Here is a 15290-nt window from a genome sequence, read left to right on the forward strand (position 1 = left end):
CTGACGCCACTGTTTCCTATGCAAACTTCTAATAAATACTTCAATCAATCAATCAATCAATCAATCAATCAGACCAGTCTAGGGCGGATACGGAAACCGTCTCTTGTAAATGTTACCGGATACAGTAGGCGGGCTCTAGACCAGCAGGAAGTCAATCAAAGGAAATACAGGAAAGGACACTAGGCTAATCTTAGCCTTAGCCACTGCCAGGGACGCCATTTTAGAAGTGTTTATTTGGATCTGATCGACTGTCGGACGGACGAGACAAGACAAACCTTTGGTAACGTAAACTAAAGTCACGTTATATTAAACATTTAATCGTTTTGATGAGATATCAAACTGTGTGTTCCTGCTAACTGCTGTGTTCCAGCCGCGCACACGCGATGTTGTGTAAAAAAACAACAAACAAAACTATTCGCTGGCTCATTTTAGCCGCATAGCATTATTATCGTTACCAACAGGACAGTTTAATTTGAAGCCCAACAATGTTATAACACGACGACACATCATCAAGAGTTAAGGTTACTGTACGCCTGTTCGACACTGCTTTTGTCAAGAACACCGTCCTCAATGTAGTAGTGAAAGTAGTGGTGAGATAATGACTGACGTTAGCATCTCCTCCTCCATAGCTGGATAGCTAGCTGCTGACAGTGGTGGAGAATGTGAAAGTACTCTTAATTTTTGTGTGTAAAAGTATCAATAGGCCTACTGCAATGTAGACATACTTTACTTTAGTAAAAGTACAAAGGTATTGGTATCAAAATGTTATGTATTAAAGTACCAAAAGTAGTGGAAATTATAGTATTGGAAATTGGAAGTACAAATACCTCAACATAAATGTACTTAGTTACTTTACACCTCTGGTAAACCAGTGAAAGTCCTTACATGGCGTTATTGTTGGAAGGAACAGAAAGCCTTTAGTTTGGTGAGCATGAAGCCCTCGTTCTAAAAAGAAAATACAGTGTATTTTGGCAAGTTAATTAGAGAAAGATGGCATAGATTACACATTTTATGTAGTTGAATGCCTGTCATTTTATATTGCCTAATCTGTTCATTCTGTTGTGTTCATATGACTGTTTTGCAGTCACAAGTAACTTTACATTGTGCAGCCAACACTGCTGTTCAATAATGAAGACATTCTTCTGGAACAAGTATTGGCTTTTAAAGCAAATCTAATCGATTGCTTCCTTATAGATTATAATCAACCAAGATGTCTGACGAAGGAAAGCTGTTCGTTGGTGGGCTGAGTTTTGGAACAGATGAAACTTCTCTCGAAGAGGCGTTTTCCAAGTATGGAACCATTACCAAAGGTATGCTGGACTGGTGGTTGGCCTACATTTCCGTTGTTGACAGTATAGGGATGGGACGATAAGCGATATTATCGTTTATCGTGATAAAAGACACTCACGAAAATCGTATCGTGGAGATTTAATTTATCTTGATATCGTCCTCCGTCATGCACTGGAATCAATTGACCTTGCCGAGCTGCATATCCGGTACAATTTAAACCCTCTATAATTGGTAAAAGGTACTTATAATATACATAATCTTTCACTCTCCTTACAAATGTCTTTGCCATAAAATAGCCGATCTACAAGCTCACAACGCGTGGCGTTGTGAGCTTGTAGATCTGCTATTTGTGGCAAATGTCCCGCCCCAAGATAATGGATTTTGATTATCGTGATGATATCGTAAATCGCGATTTCTTTGGTCACAATAATCGTGATATGAAATTGTCATATCGTCCCATCCCTATTGACAGTATTGTGATGATGATTCTTGAATGATGCCAGTCGCTTGAATTAACTTGTCGTGTCCTTCCAGTTGATGTCGTGAGAGATCGTGAGTCAAACAGATCCAGGGGATTTGGTTTCGTGACATTTGAAAACCCCGAAGATGCCAAAGACGCGTTGCAGGGCATGAATGGAAAAGTGAGTGTTGGTTAAAATTTGAATTGATAATTGTTATGGTTGATGTTATACCTTATATGATTTAGAGAGTTCATTAAGACGAGCCCAAAACAAAATTAAAGAAAGTCACAGTGGTGTTAAGAAATTCATAATTAAAGGAGCTATAGTCAACTTTTTCTTGAAAAACGGATGCTAAAATAAAAATAATATTTTCGAAAATAATTTATAAAAAAAATAAGCTTCATATATGTGTTTCTATTCAAAAATGACCACAAAAAGCGTAAAATAATGATAAAATAATCATTTTGGCCATTGTCAGACCGACACTTTGTTTACATTCTAGTATATAGACTAGGATGTAAACAAAGTGTCGGCCCTACAATGAAAAAGTTGACTATAGCTCCTTTAAATGTTAGGCGTCAATGAATGGCCTTGTGGTTAGAGTTTCCGCCTTTGGGAGGTCGGGGTTCGATCCCCAGTCGGTTCATACCAAAGACTGTAAAAATGGGACCCAATCGCCGCCCTGCTTGGCACTCGGCATCAAGGGTTTGATTGTGGGGTTATATCAACACTACTGATTCCCGAGCACGGCACGGCTGCGACTCGGCGCTCCAAGAGATGGGTCAAATGCAGAGAAACAAATCTCGCATACAGCTAGTAGTGGGACTGATTTGGACATGTTTGGTCTTCAAAATGACAACACTTGTGTTTTGTGTTATCTTTTCCTCTCAGACTGTCGATGGAAAGCCAATCCGTGTGGATGAGGCTGGGAAGCCTGGAGGAGGGAGAGGAGGCGGTTTCCGAGGTGGTTCTTCTTGGGGCCGTGGTGGTGGTGGTGGAGGAGGATTCTCCAGAGGGGGCAGATCAAGAGGTAGGTGAGGGCTTTCCGGAAGGTAAGGTCTGGCCTAGTGGCCTATACCAGGTGGATCGTTCCACTGTTAGGATATCACTTTGAAACATGTTGGGTGTCATTTTAACGTCTACTTAGGCTTTTTGTGAGCACCCCAGACCGTTTTTAAGTTCCTTGATTCAGTAGATATTTGATATTCATTTTTAGCAGACACGCCCGCTTCCTATACAAAGCCTTTTAGTATAGTAATTTAACAAATACGTCCCCATCATGTATTAGCACAATCAGTCACCAAAACCAAGGACGGTGTTTTCGATGAATCTATCATGGTTAGATTTAGGGGTGGGCCGGTATCGACATTTTGTTATCGCGGTTACCGTCTTCCCATTTACCGCCGGTATTGCGGGAATTACCGCACCCCCGTATCTATTAATTAAGGTTCGGCGATAAGCCAAAATATTGCAATCATCTTCCCAAAAGTCACCTCTCCACAGCCTGACTGCCCGAGCTTTGAAAGGAGCAGATCTACAAGCTCACAACACGTCGCATCCGCGACACGTTCTGAGCTTTTAGATCATAGTAACGTAGGCTACATGTGCTTTTCAGACACAAGACAGCTGTGTGTGAACAAACCAGGAGAGACAGATCGTGTACAGTGATTCAAACTCACGTCTCAAATCGCAGTGATTGAGTGCTGCTATATACTGGTTTTAGTTACAAAACATGACAGAAAAGGTTATAAAATCGCCGACACGCCGGACGGGGCACAACGCGCGACGCAGTGGAAAAAGTAAAATAGTTTCATTTTCGGTTTTAGTCCACGTGGGCCGCGCTCCGCCCGTAATCCGTATGAATAAAAAAGAAACTTCTACAACACAAGGTATTACATACTTGTGTCGTGTGGATTACAGAGAAAGTTTACGCTGCTCTGTACTCCCCTACGAGGCTGCTGCTGCCCTCCCTGTGCAGGTCTGTCTCCGTCTCCGAGTGACATGCTTCCAAACATGTGGTACGCGGCCCAGAGCAGAGCGGCATGGAGCGCATGTAGGGCTGGGTTCGGTAACCGCCGTATCGCGGTATACCGCGGCCTACCGCGGTGTCAGGGTCCTTACCGTGGTCAAAAAAGACAAAAAATAGGCTATTTTTATTGAGAACGAGCGAGTTTTAAAACGGGGGAGAAGCGAGGACCGCATGCGCTTCATGCCGCTCTGCTCTGGGCCGCGCACCACAGGTTTGGAACAATTGGAAGCTTGGCCCCGCCCGTCACAGTCTCCGACAGAGAGTGAGACACAGTAGACACTGGAGCAGTGCAGTAGCCTCGTAGCCTCAGAAGCGTTAAACTTTCTCCATAATCCACACGACACAACTCACACAAGTATGTTTATACATACCTCGTGGCCGTTTCTTTTTTTATTCATACGCGCGGAGCGCGAGGACTAAAACCGAAAATGAAACCAGCGCTAGTGAGTACTTTTACAGTATAGCGCGTGTGCCCGTCGTTGTTCGACTACAACCTTTTCTGTCAAGTCTGGTAACTAAAACCTGTTTACTATGTTTATATCACCACTCAATCAATGCGATTTGAGACGTGAGTTTGCATAATCACAGACCAGACACAATCACTATACCCGTCTCATCTGGTTTGTTCACAAATAGCGTGCAGTGTCTGAAGCCCCAGTAGCCTACCAGTGGCGTCAGTTCAGAAAAAGCTAAGGTATGGCAACATGACAGACACCAGTCATGTTGCCATACCTTAGCAACAGGCACGATGAAAGTACATTTTATTATTTCCCCCTGTAGCCTAGGTATGGCAGGTGCCATATAGCTTGCCATACCCAATTGACGCCTCTGTAGCCTATGTTACTATAGTAACCCGACACTGCAAAGATCTACAAGCTCAGAACGCGTTGCGAACGTGATGCGTTGTGAGCTTGTAGATCTGCTACTTTCAAAAGCCAGACCCACTGTGCTGTACGGGGAACTCGAGCAGTCGGGCTTATAGGACCGTGGAGAGACGAATTTTGGGCAGATGATAGGAATATTTTGTCTTATCGCCGAACCTTAATTAATAGATACGGGGGTGCGGTAATTACCGCAATACCGGCGGTAAATGGGAGGACGGTAACCGCGATAACAAAATGTTGATACCGAGCCACCCCTAAGCGCATGCGGTCCTCGCTTCTCCCGTTTTAAAACTCGCTTGTTTTCAATAAAAAATGACTATTTTTTTTTTCTATTTTTTGACCGCGGTAAGCACACTGACACCGTACGGCGGTTACCGTCCCCAACCCTAGTTAGATTGTTTGAAAAAATTACAATGGGTTTGTATAGGAAGTGGTGTCTGATAAAAATGAATATCGAATATCTAAATACTGAATCAAGCTGGGTGCTCACAAAAGCCTGTGTAGATGTTAAAATTAATTTACCCCAAACATGTTAGAAAGTGAAATATCCCTTTAACCCATCCCCAGTTTTGTCATTTAGATAAACCCCTAAATGGCCTATGATAGACCGTAAAATCCTGAGTATTCATATATTTAACTAACTAAAACGGTTAAACAATGGCTAAATGAACACTGAAGATGTGTACTCTTGTGGTTTCACAAAAATGCATTCTTAAAGCAGGCATGCGAGCACGACCCCCAACTCGTTTCAACAATACTGAAGTTCTTACCGGGTGCACAAAAATGCAGCCACGCAACTTTTCATTATGGCCCGAGGCAAAGTTGTCTAGAACAGGATTTGCCTGTATGTTCCCGCCAAAAGTAACGAAAAAGCAGATGTATGTGCAGCATGTTGACTGTCCTCTGGAAACATGTCCATTTTGTTCTTGCTCAATTGTGTGCCTCTGTGTCCAGCTCTTGTTTTAAAGGCAAACTAACATCGTAATGGATGGTGCCAGAAACGGTAACGTCACACACAATAACACAAAGCTTCACCAACCTCAAACCTGCCCCTTTTTCCTTTTCATGTCACTCTAGGTGGTGGATATAGTAGTGACCGGAGTTATGGAGACCGCAGTTATAGCAGCGGAGACAGAGGATTCGGTGGAGACAGAGGCTATAGTGGCGGCAGCAGAAGCTACGGAGGTGGTGAAGAGAAGAGCTATGGGTCTGGAGGAGGATACAGGAGAGGCGGTGGAAGTGGTGGATACAAGGATAGTAGGTGAGAACCATAGGGATACAGTCCAAATTAAAGCACGCACAAAAACAAACTTGATGGGGGCAGGATACAAAATAATAAAGTTGAAGAAAATGTATAAGTGTCCGTACGCCGTTCTAGGTACCTGATGAAGAGCAGTTGGTCAAAGGTTGTACCTTCAGTAAAGTTGGACTGAGTGTAGGAGCATCTATAGCTGTGTGGCTAAGTGGTTATCTTTGAAAACCATGGTGAATCATGGGAAATGTGACTGTTGGTAATTAGCCGATCGCTATGCCCCTCCTAAAGCCGTGCTTGCCCAATGCCACGTTTAGCGACAGGTTACTAAGGCGGGTGCCTTGGCAAGCTGCCATGGCGGCGTGCAGCAATAGCACCCAGCTGCAGACTAACCTGCCACAAACGTCCAGGAAGAAAACAATAGCCTATACTGAAGTCAGATTAACATACAGTACACAAGTGTTACCAGTTATATTTTCTCATGAAGTGCTCCTAAATTATTCCCGTGGGTTGGTTTGTGTAGGTCAGTGCAATCCGTTCTGTTTTTGTTTCAGTGTTTGTGACACGGAAGCGAGTGGGTGGGACGTTCGCGAACGAATCGAGTCTTTTGAACGGCTCTTTGAAATGAACGATATGATTCGGTTCACAGTAGGGAGCCGTTCCTTTCTATGAACAGTGGTGGGAAAAGTACTACATTTCTTTACTTAGGTAAACATATCAATACTGCAATCAAGTTTGGAATGTTATTAATGTAGGCTACTAGAGTAAAAGTAAAATAGTATTGGTATCAAAATGTACTTAAAGTACCAATATTAGAACGTACTCATTATGCAGAATGTCCTGTTTCACAGGTTTTCTAATGAGTAAAATGTAGAAAAATCATTTGCAAATAGCTGATCTACAAGCTCACAATGCATCGCAACGTGACACATTGTGAGCTTGTAGTCTAGATCACCTATTTTCAAATGCCAGAAATGTATCCAATGGCCAAAATGTACAGGCCTATTTGGGTGGAAGTGATTTACAATCATAATCAAAATCTACAAAGTAACCAGTAACTAAAATGAGCCAGTCTTTTGAACGGCTCTTTGAAAGGAACGGATCTCAGAGATCCGGTTCACTTCAAAGAACCATAAATCCCATCTCTATCTAGCAGCCAGACTAGCGGTACACCGATGCGCGCCGCCATGGCAGCTTGCCAAGTCTGCTGCGTTAGTAACCTGTTGCTAACTTGGCATTGGACGAGGACGGCTTTAGGAGGGGCATAGCGATCGGCTAATTGATGCGGCTGAAAATGTGGAGCACTCAATTGGTCATAAATGTAGCAGCTATTGCTATACTCCAGCACCACACACCAAGTCATCAATCTGATTCATGCAATCACCAATTTACCTACTCATACAAACCTTTAAGCCTTTCTTGATGAATATATTATATTAATTATACAAATGTTCTGTGTCACAGGAGTCGGGGAGGGTCAGGGTATGGCGAGCGCTCGGGAGGATCCTACAGAGACAGCTATGACAGCTATGGTGAGTATCACTACAATGTCTTGCAATAGGTTCTTATGTCATTTTCACCCACTGGACCGTGCAGGGGTTAAATTGGGGATTTGTCAGGAGGGGAACCCTCATCCAAAGATTTGCTGTCAGAATCCCATCTTTCTTTTCAAATTACATCGATAACCTTTTCAGCTTTAAAGTCCAACTTGCAGATTGTTTTATTTTATTCAAACCATGCAAAGGACCTACCATGAAGAGGGTCAACATTTTAAGAATCAAGGTAGTTGTAGATGGAACTCGTGCATAAAAAGCTGGATTGTCTTTATCCAACTGATGGTGTTCTAGATACTCGCTATATACTTGGATTCACACTCATCCTCCATAGATGGGTGGAGACTGTTTTTGATGGCCAACTAGCTGAAGGTGTACAGGCTATTTCGTTCTGAAAGGAGCAATGGTTGCTGTTCTGGTTTTTCACTAGGCTGAGTTCTGAGGAGTGTAACTACTGCATATTTGCGGTAGATCTAAATTCTACCTGACTTCAGTCTATATCTTCTGTGGACACTGCTGTACCATAACGTTAGTTGTTTTGTGAACAGTGAACACTGTTACTTTCAAACCAACATTTGGCGTTGAGAGACAGACGCCTGAAAGCTTCAACTGCTTAACTTGACTACACAGGATCGACTGGAGTTCTAAATTAGATGGCCAAGATCCCATACCCCCGGCGTTACGGATGCAATGTAAATGTTGCTTGGGGAAACTGACCTGAAGTTCAAGACCTCTTTGCCTTTAATATTTCTGCTATTGATTAACTGTTATTGGATGGATAACCTTTAATTTCCATGCAACATTGAAGGATTTGGATTGAAGGAGGTGGAACCCAGCTTATCTCTAGCCCAATTTAACCTCTGGACGTCAGTAAAACTGTTACAGAAAACGTGTCTTCTTGGGTAACATGTTAAACATTCTCACCCTACTCTCCTAAGTCTACCCATTAGAAAAGGAAATGTTCCAGCGGTCATTTCCCTCACAAGTTTCCCCCTTTTTGGACAGTTGAAAAGCACACTATCAGTCAATTCGAAACTTCCTATTGCTATGAGATCATCTTTTTGTTCATGGTATGCAAGAGCATCAGTGCAAAACATGTTGGTCAAACATAAGAATTGAGTGTTCTGTGGAAAAATGTCCAAATGCTGCTTCAGTGTCTTTATGTTTGTGCCTACTTCTTGTCCTCAGAGTAAAAACAAAAAACATCCTGATTGCAAGATCGGCACTACCACTGGCTGTTTTTGTAAAGATTTCTTCGAAGACTTTTTTTCTTTTCACTTTTTCCACGTATTTTTCCCCCCCTCTCTGATTTGTGGTACGATATGTTCATACAGACTTGAGTGACTAATCCCTTGCAAAAGTTTTGGGAGTGTTTTTTTTTTGTTTTGTTTTTCCTACCCTGGAATTTGTCCATAAGTGTTTTCAAGTACTAGGATGTTTTTGTGTAGGGTCCTAATTCCATTTGTTTAATATTTTCCTCCTGGTTTAAATATGACTATACACTGGGCAACAATCTGAAATTGATTTGAAATGGAGATGCCTTTTTTTTGCAATGGAAACTGTTTTGCTGAATCACTTGGTGAGATCCTCTGGTGCTGCTCAACATGGCCTGCTAGCTTTTATATCAAATTAAGCCTGAATGATGACAAATCCAAGCCACAATATCAATAACAACATGGTTTGTGTAACCCTGGAATTGAACCAAAATAATTCTGTTCAAAATTCTGCAAACCCTTCTGTGTAAACTTGACCTGCTGTGATTATACCATCAAGGTCTATGCCAATGTTCTTTCAGCTCTGCAATTCAATGCTAAAGCGTAGCAAGGACGGAATGCTAAATGGAAGTACTGATTTTCAGCAAATGTGTAAACACCCATTATATAGGCAAATAACTAACTTGTTAAAGGGGCTAGATTGTGAAGTGAAATAAATTAAAACTCATCCAAAAAACACATTTTAACAACTTGAAGAGTTGATACCATACTTTAGCATTGTTTCTTTGTAGTGACATGAGAGCTTTCTCACCAAACTGTATCTAAAGCCACCTGGTTATTGGGTGGTATAAATCTACCTATTCAATGAGTAAGCTTCATGTTCGGTTGTTGTTTTACCAACTTAAAAGGCCATTTCACTTTAATCATGTTTTGGTATCATTTTAATGTCTACTCAGGCTTTTGTGAGCACCCCAGACAGTTCAGTATTTAGATATTTGATATTCCCGTTATCTATACAAACCCACTGTAACTTAAAACTCTTATTTTAACCACGTCAGATTAATTGAAAACCCCTGTATTTGGTTCTGGTGACTGTTATTGGCCTTCTAATGTGTGAGGAGGCTGTGTTTTTTTCCAATTGACTTTTTTCATTTATTTTCTCCTACACATTAGAATGACAATATCAGTCACCAGAACCAAGGACCGGTGTTTTCAGTTAATCCAACATGGTTAGAAGTTTGAAGTTACAATGGGCTTGTATAGGAATTGGGCGTGTCAGATAAATAAAATATCTAAATACTGAATAAAGCAACTTAAAAACTGTCTGGGTGCTCACACAAGCCTGATTAGACATTAAAATGACCCCAAAAATATTTGAAAGTGATTTGAAAGTGTTTGCTTGTTCCAACTTCATGGCTGTCTGGGATTTCAAGCATGTGAATTATTTTCAGCTGTAAGAATTATTTGACTTCTGTATGTAATATAAGTTACCCACTTACCCTATTCAAAATTGTTTTATTTTATTTTATTTACATTTTATCCATTTTAGACACCTCAACTCTTATTTACAGTTGGCTTCAGAGAGACTTGACTCGGATCTCTCTATGTGGAGTTGTGCTGATAGATGATATCCCCAATTGTTTAAATCGCTTCCTGATACAATTTGAGACGTATTTATCAATAATGCATCCGAGTCATTTAGATGCTTAAAGCTGTTACAACTGTATATTTGGAATGCTTTGAACAGAGCCATTGTATGTCTTTTGCCAGCCAATGCTGAAATGCGATAGACAGACAGTGCTTTGGTTATGAACAAGAAGATGTCTAACATGTGACCACCTGGCTCCTCTTAAAAATACATGTATATTCAAAATTAAGTAAATCACACAGTACTTTCTAGCCCCTTCGAACGGACTAGGTATTGATAGAATATTGCTGCAAATGGCAACATTTGGGTGGATCTTAGGACTGCCGTCTTAAAAGTGTTGCATTAAGAAATGTGCTCTCTGTGTAATGATATTTTTGTTTTCTTTATACTGGCTTCAAGTAGCCCTATTAAAACTACCAGATGAAAATGTTCTGATTTCTTGTGCCTAAAGCAAAACTGAGACAGATTAAATGTAATGCTCTATCAGGATATAGTGGGATTAAAGAAAAGAAAAACGTATCTTGAATTTAGCTAGAACAGGACAGGTGGCCACAGGGGAGTATGTTTTGTGTTAAGGGTGTGGATATAGTTTGTTAGACTAATTGTTTAGGTTCTTTTTAAACGCTCTTAGATGGTCTTCCAACATGAGGTCTGCTAAGATTGGGTATAAATGGTGGGTTGTATTGAGGTATAGAGGGTGGGTTGCAGGAATGTGTTAGACAGACAGACTGACTGACTGACTGAAATGTCCTCGTGGTGCTACTGTTGCTGGTTTTGTTATAATGCTTCATTACACCCAAGAGCTCTGGCCGCTATCGTTTTGGAAATCATCAAAGTCCTTGGAGAATGACGTGTTGGCCCTACCGACACACGTGAACCCTCTGGTCTCTGGCGAAAGCTGCTCTCTTGGCTAGGTCATAATTGGAGATAGGCCAGTAATGTGAGGTAACCATTTTGCTCTCCTGTTCGCATCCCTCCAAACCGTTCTCATGTTGATGTCCCATCCTGTCTCCTATCTACCTCTCCACTGTGTCCAAACAGCGTTGTACTCCTCAGGCCTTGGTGGTACTGCCCAATTCCTAAATCAATGACATCGTCCACTAGCCCATCCTGTCTTTTTGAGCCCGCTAGAGCCTCTAGATAGAGCCTCTAAATTCAACAAGGAGCTGGAACATTCCATTACTATTTGCCCAAATACCACTGGTGTAAAATCCAGATTTCCACAACTTCTGACCTCTGAAACTCGCCTGAAACTTTTTTTATTTCATTTTTTATGGTTTGCCTTTTGATTGAAAAGTTGTCTTCATAAAGTGTAGATTGCACTCATGTTTTGACCAATGTATCACCTCAGTGAACTGTAGTTTGTCTTGTTTCAGAGTTTCGAAACAATAGTAGTTTTATTCCTGTTAAATGTTAAATTAACTAATGAATAATAGATTTTACTTTTTAGTGAATGTAGATTAATAATATTTAAACTGCATGCTGTGTGTGCTAATATGTTCACTTAATAGGCGCGTCCTTGAAACTAACTGCTCTTTCTTGTCATTTAATCAGGTTAAATCTTGGATGACTCTTACTTCCTGTGATCTTACTGCAATGCCTTGTCCTCCTTGTACATCCTTGGCCACGGTAGGTTTTCATGATAAAATTCATGCATTATTAGACACTGTAGTTTATGGTTGAGTAAAATACTGATCATGTGCTGGAAATGTATGCTCACAAGCATCTTTGATTCATAATTTCCTGAATATATCTCTTCATTGCAGATTCCACATGGGATGACATGAAACTGCTCCGAGGTCGACTAATCTAGGCTCGAAAAGCTGAAGACATAAAGATGAGCACTTGAGAAGACCAGCTGTGTTGGTGTCTTTTTTTGGTATGGGTATACTTAATCATCTTGGCTTCACATGACAGTAAATCAAACTCCTGTGAAGTGATGTAGGTTTCAAATTAGGGCTTGCCAGTAGTCCTTATTTTTAGGTATACCGGTATGGATTCACACAAACAACGCTTCCAGATGTATTGGCCAGCTACAGCACTGCTAGAGGCCATTAACTTGGTGGTGGGATTACTGGGATATGGGAGCTATGAACCTTTTCCTTGGGAAAAGCACAAATGCATGTGGCACACAATTGGCAGGTGGTGTGTGATTAAAGGGCCAGTTCACCTCTGGGGCAACCATATCTTAGTTTATTGTTGTTTGGGACACGATCAACACAATCCTGAGTAATCTTTTGTGTTCAATCTGTGTTTTGAGATATTTTAGTATTCCGGCATGAATGATGATGCATTTTGCATCATATGATGCAGCATGATGACTCATGATGCAAAATGCATCATCATTCATGCTGAAATACCCAAATATCTCGAAACACAGATTGAACACAAAAGATAACTCGGGATTGTGTTGATCGTGTCCCAAACAACAATAAAATAAGATCTGGTTGTCCCAGAGGTGAACTGGCCCTTTAATTATCCCACACCAATCGCAACGCACCTGTCGATTGTGTTCCCCATATGTTTGTGCTTCTCAAACATCTACGTTCCCAAAGGACGTTTTTCATATGTTCAGTTCCGCAGTCATTTCGGGTTTGGCCCCTTCGCTGTCAGAGAATGTTGTCGAAGAGTAGAGATATTTTACTAAACCCGCGTTTTCTGCCAGATCTTTCAAATGGATATGAAACTAGAAGACCATATCGGACTCAAAGTTTAGGCCTTAATTATTGATAGGACCGCTCTATGGCTGGGTATTTGGAATACATGAAATGTATGTAAAATCACAGCCATTCTAGGGCCAATTGAAACCACGCTACTGCTCTAAATTTAGAAACATGTTGGATAATCATCTAGTCTAATGTAATTATTGTACGTTTGTAATTCTGTTCAAGCCTTGCAACTGTACACTTACCCACATTATTATAGGAACGATACAAAACATCTGCAGAAGTACATGTGCTGATGTGTACATGTACAAGACAAAAAATAATATATATTTTGTTCATTAAAATGGATGTGAATGGAATTTGGAGATTTAGAGGAAATTGTTATTTAACTGGTGAACATTATTATTGTTCACTTGGCTATCCATCACTCTTGTTAGCTGAAATGTTACCCTTATGTGCAAGTGTACTATGCAGGTGCATGCTTATTATAAGCGTGCACCTGCTGACAATGTCATATCTACAATGGATTGTGAGCATTGTAAACTTGTAGATCAGCTATTTGGTGTGTGACACCAGCACTAACTAATGGGACAGGGACAGATGTGACCAGCAACAAATAAACTAACCTCTAAAGAAATAAAAACAGCATTAAGGGCCGTATGGTATCAATTACGTTCATGAATCGAGTCGGATTGTATCAAAAGGACATTTTGTTATCTGGTATTAACTTTCTTACATTAAACATAATTAAAGTACAATAGCACAAAAAAAAAAAAACGAGTAAAGACAAGGAATTTGGGGAAAGAATTATGTGGGTGGGGTATTTCATAGGACCCTAGGCTAGTTTGTGAGGTGGTTCCATTGAACTATTGAAAAATCCAATAAGAAAAGTTTGGTCCTTAAAGGAGTCATCCAGACCAAAACACATATAGAGTTAAATCTGCCTTTTATCATACCCCTTCATACCTGCTTTAGTCGATTTTTTTCATAGCTGCCCCTGTTGCTAGATTTCGGCTGCCCCTGTTGCTAGATTTAGATCATAACTAACACAGTGGATTGTCCTTAGGCTAGTGCGGTTATTTCTTTAGCTTCAAAGTTAGTATTTTTTTATTGGATTGTGTTTACACAACGTCCTGAGACCAACCAAACCGCTGTTTTGACCTCACAGGCACCCTTACTTGTCAAACGGCTTCTGCTCTGCACCAGAGCAGGGAGAGGAGAGGCTAGAAAGGGAGGGGAGGGAGGGGTCGGTTTGACAAGTAAGGGTGACTGTGAGGTCAAAACAGCGGTGTGGTTGGTCTCAGGACGTTGTGTAAACACAATCCAATAAAAAAATACTACATTTGAAGCTAAAGAAATAACCACACTAGCCTAAGGACAATCCACTGTGTTAGTTATGAGAGAGCCCGTGAAATCTAGCAACGGGGGCAGCCGAAATCTAGCAACAGGGGCAGCTATGAAAAAAATCGACTAAAGCAGGTATGAAGGGGTATGATAAAAGGTAGATTTAACCCTATATGTGTTTTGGTCTGGATGACTCCTTTAATGCCCAGTGCCAATTTAAATCAGTCACGATCAATAATGCAAACAACAACTGACTATTAAATTATGGGAATTGGATGTATCTATGCTTTCATGACTGTCAGATATTAGCTGTTATAAATATCTGAGACATTTTATTGTGCAGGAATTATAAGTAACAACATAATAATACTAATAATAAACACCTAGGGATGGGATGAGAGAGGGAAATTATCTCGCTCCTACTGGATGGGATGTGTGTGTACGCGCCATCTCCTATCTGCAACCACTCATATCTGTACACAGATGAAATTATCACAAATGAATAAAAAGATATGTCTAATGCCACTTGTGTAGTATAATTGTTTTGGGGGAGGGCGGTTGACAAGAATATGATCCTGTATTATTATCCAGGGAGACAGATGATCTGCTCAGTAAAAGGAAGCTTGTGGTTCGAATGTGGAATTGGAGAAGCTAGTTTGTTGCTGGAACCAACTGGAACTTCCAGTCTGGAAAGTCACCAGTTCAATTCCCCCACTAGCCATGCTGGGGGAAACGCTGCGAGGCGAATGAGACTGGTTTCACTGAGTGCCCTGATGACTTAACCATTGAGCAGTCGGACCTCGGTGAAAAATACTGGACTGAATTTAACTTTGAATATGTTATTTGACAAAAAATAACAGTGCAAGTTAAACACACTGCCTAAAAAGAACACCCCAAATAAGCCCTTTACGGTCTTGTTTACGTTGGAGGTCCTTGGTATTCAATTCAT

At 40.9% G+C, this 15290-nt stretch overlaps 1 protein-coding gene across 3 annotated transcripts; it reads left to right on the forward strand.

The window, feature by feature from the left end:
* Positions 1–205: 205 nt before the first annotated feature.
* LOC308289212 (uncharacterized protein) lies at positions 206–12602 on the forward strand. Of its 3 annotated transcripts, XR_013962226.1 has the most exons (8): positions 206–280; positions 1195–1310; positions 1825–1931; positions 2643–2781; positions 5742–5925; positions 7381–7448; positions 11886–11960; positions 12098–12602. XR_013962226.1 is itself a non-coding variant. In XM_080730833.1 (7 exons), exons 2-7 carry the CDS (start codon positions 1211–1213, stop codon positions 8660–8662), a joined length of 603 nt encoding a protein of 200 aa, XP_080586959.1. In that variant the 5' UTR covers positions 206–280; positions 1195–1210; the 3' UTR covers positions 8663–11860. The 3 variants fall into 3 exon arrangements, 2 of the variants coding, with proteins under 2 accessions (XP_080586959.1, XP_080586960.1); XM_080730833.1 differs by lacking the exons at positions 11886–11960; positions 12098–12602 and adding an exon at positions 8658–11860; XM_080730834.1 differs by lacking the exon at positions 206–280 and having other exon boundaries at positions 1278–1310.
* The last annotated feature ends 2688 nt before the right edge of the window (positions 12603–15290 follow it).

This window comes from Nannobrachium achirus, assembly GCF_963921795.1.
Source record: "Nannobrachium achirus genome assembly, chromosome: 1".
NCBI classification, from domain to species: Eukaryota; Metazoa; Chordata; class Actinopteri; order Myctophiformes; family Myctophidae; genus Nannobrachium; species Nannobrachium achirus.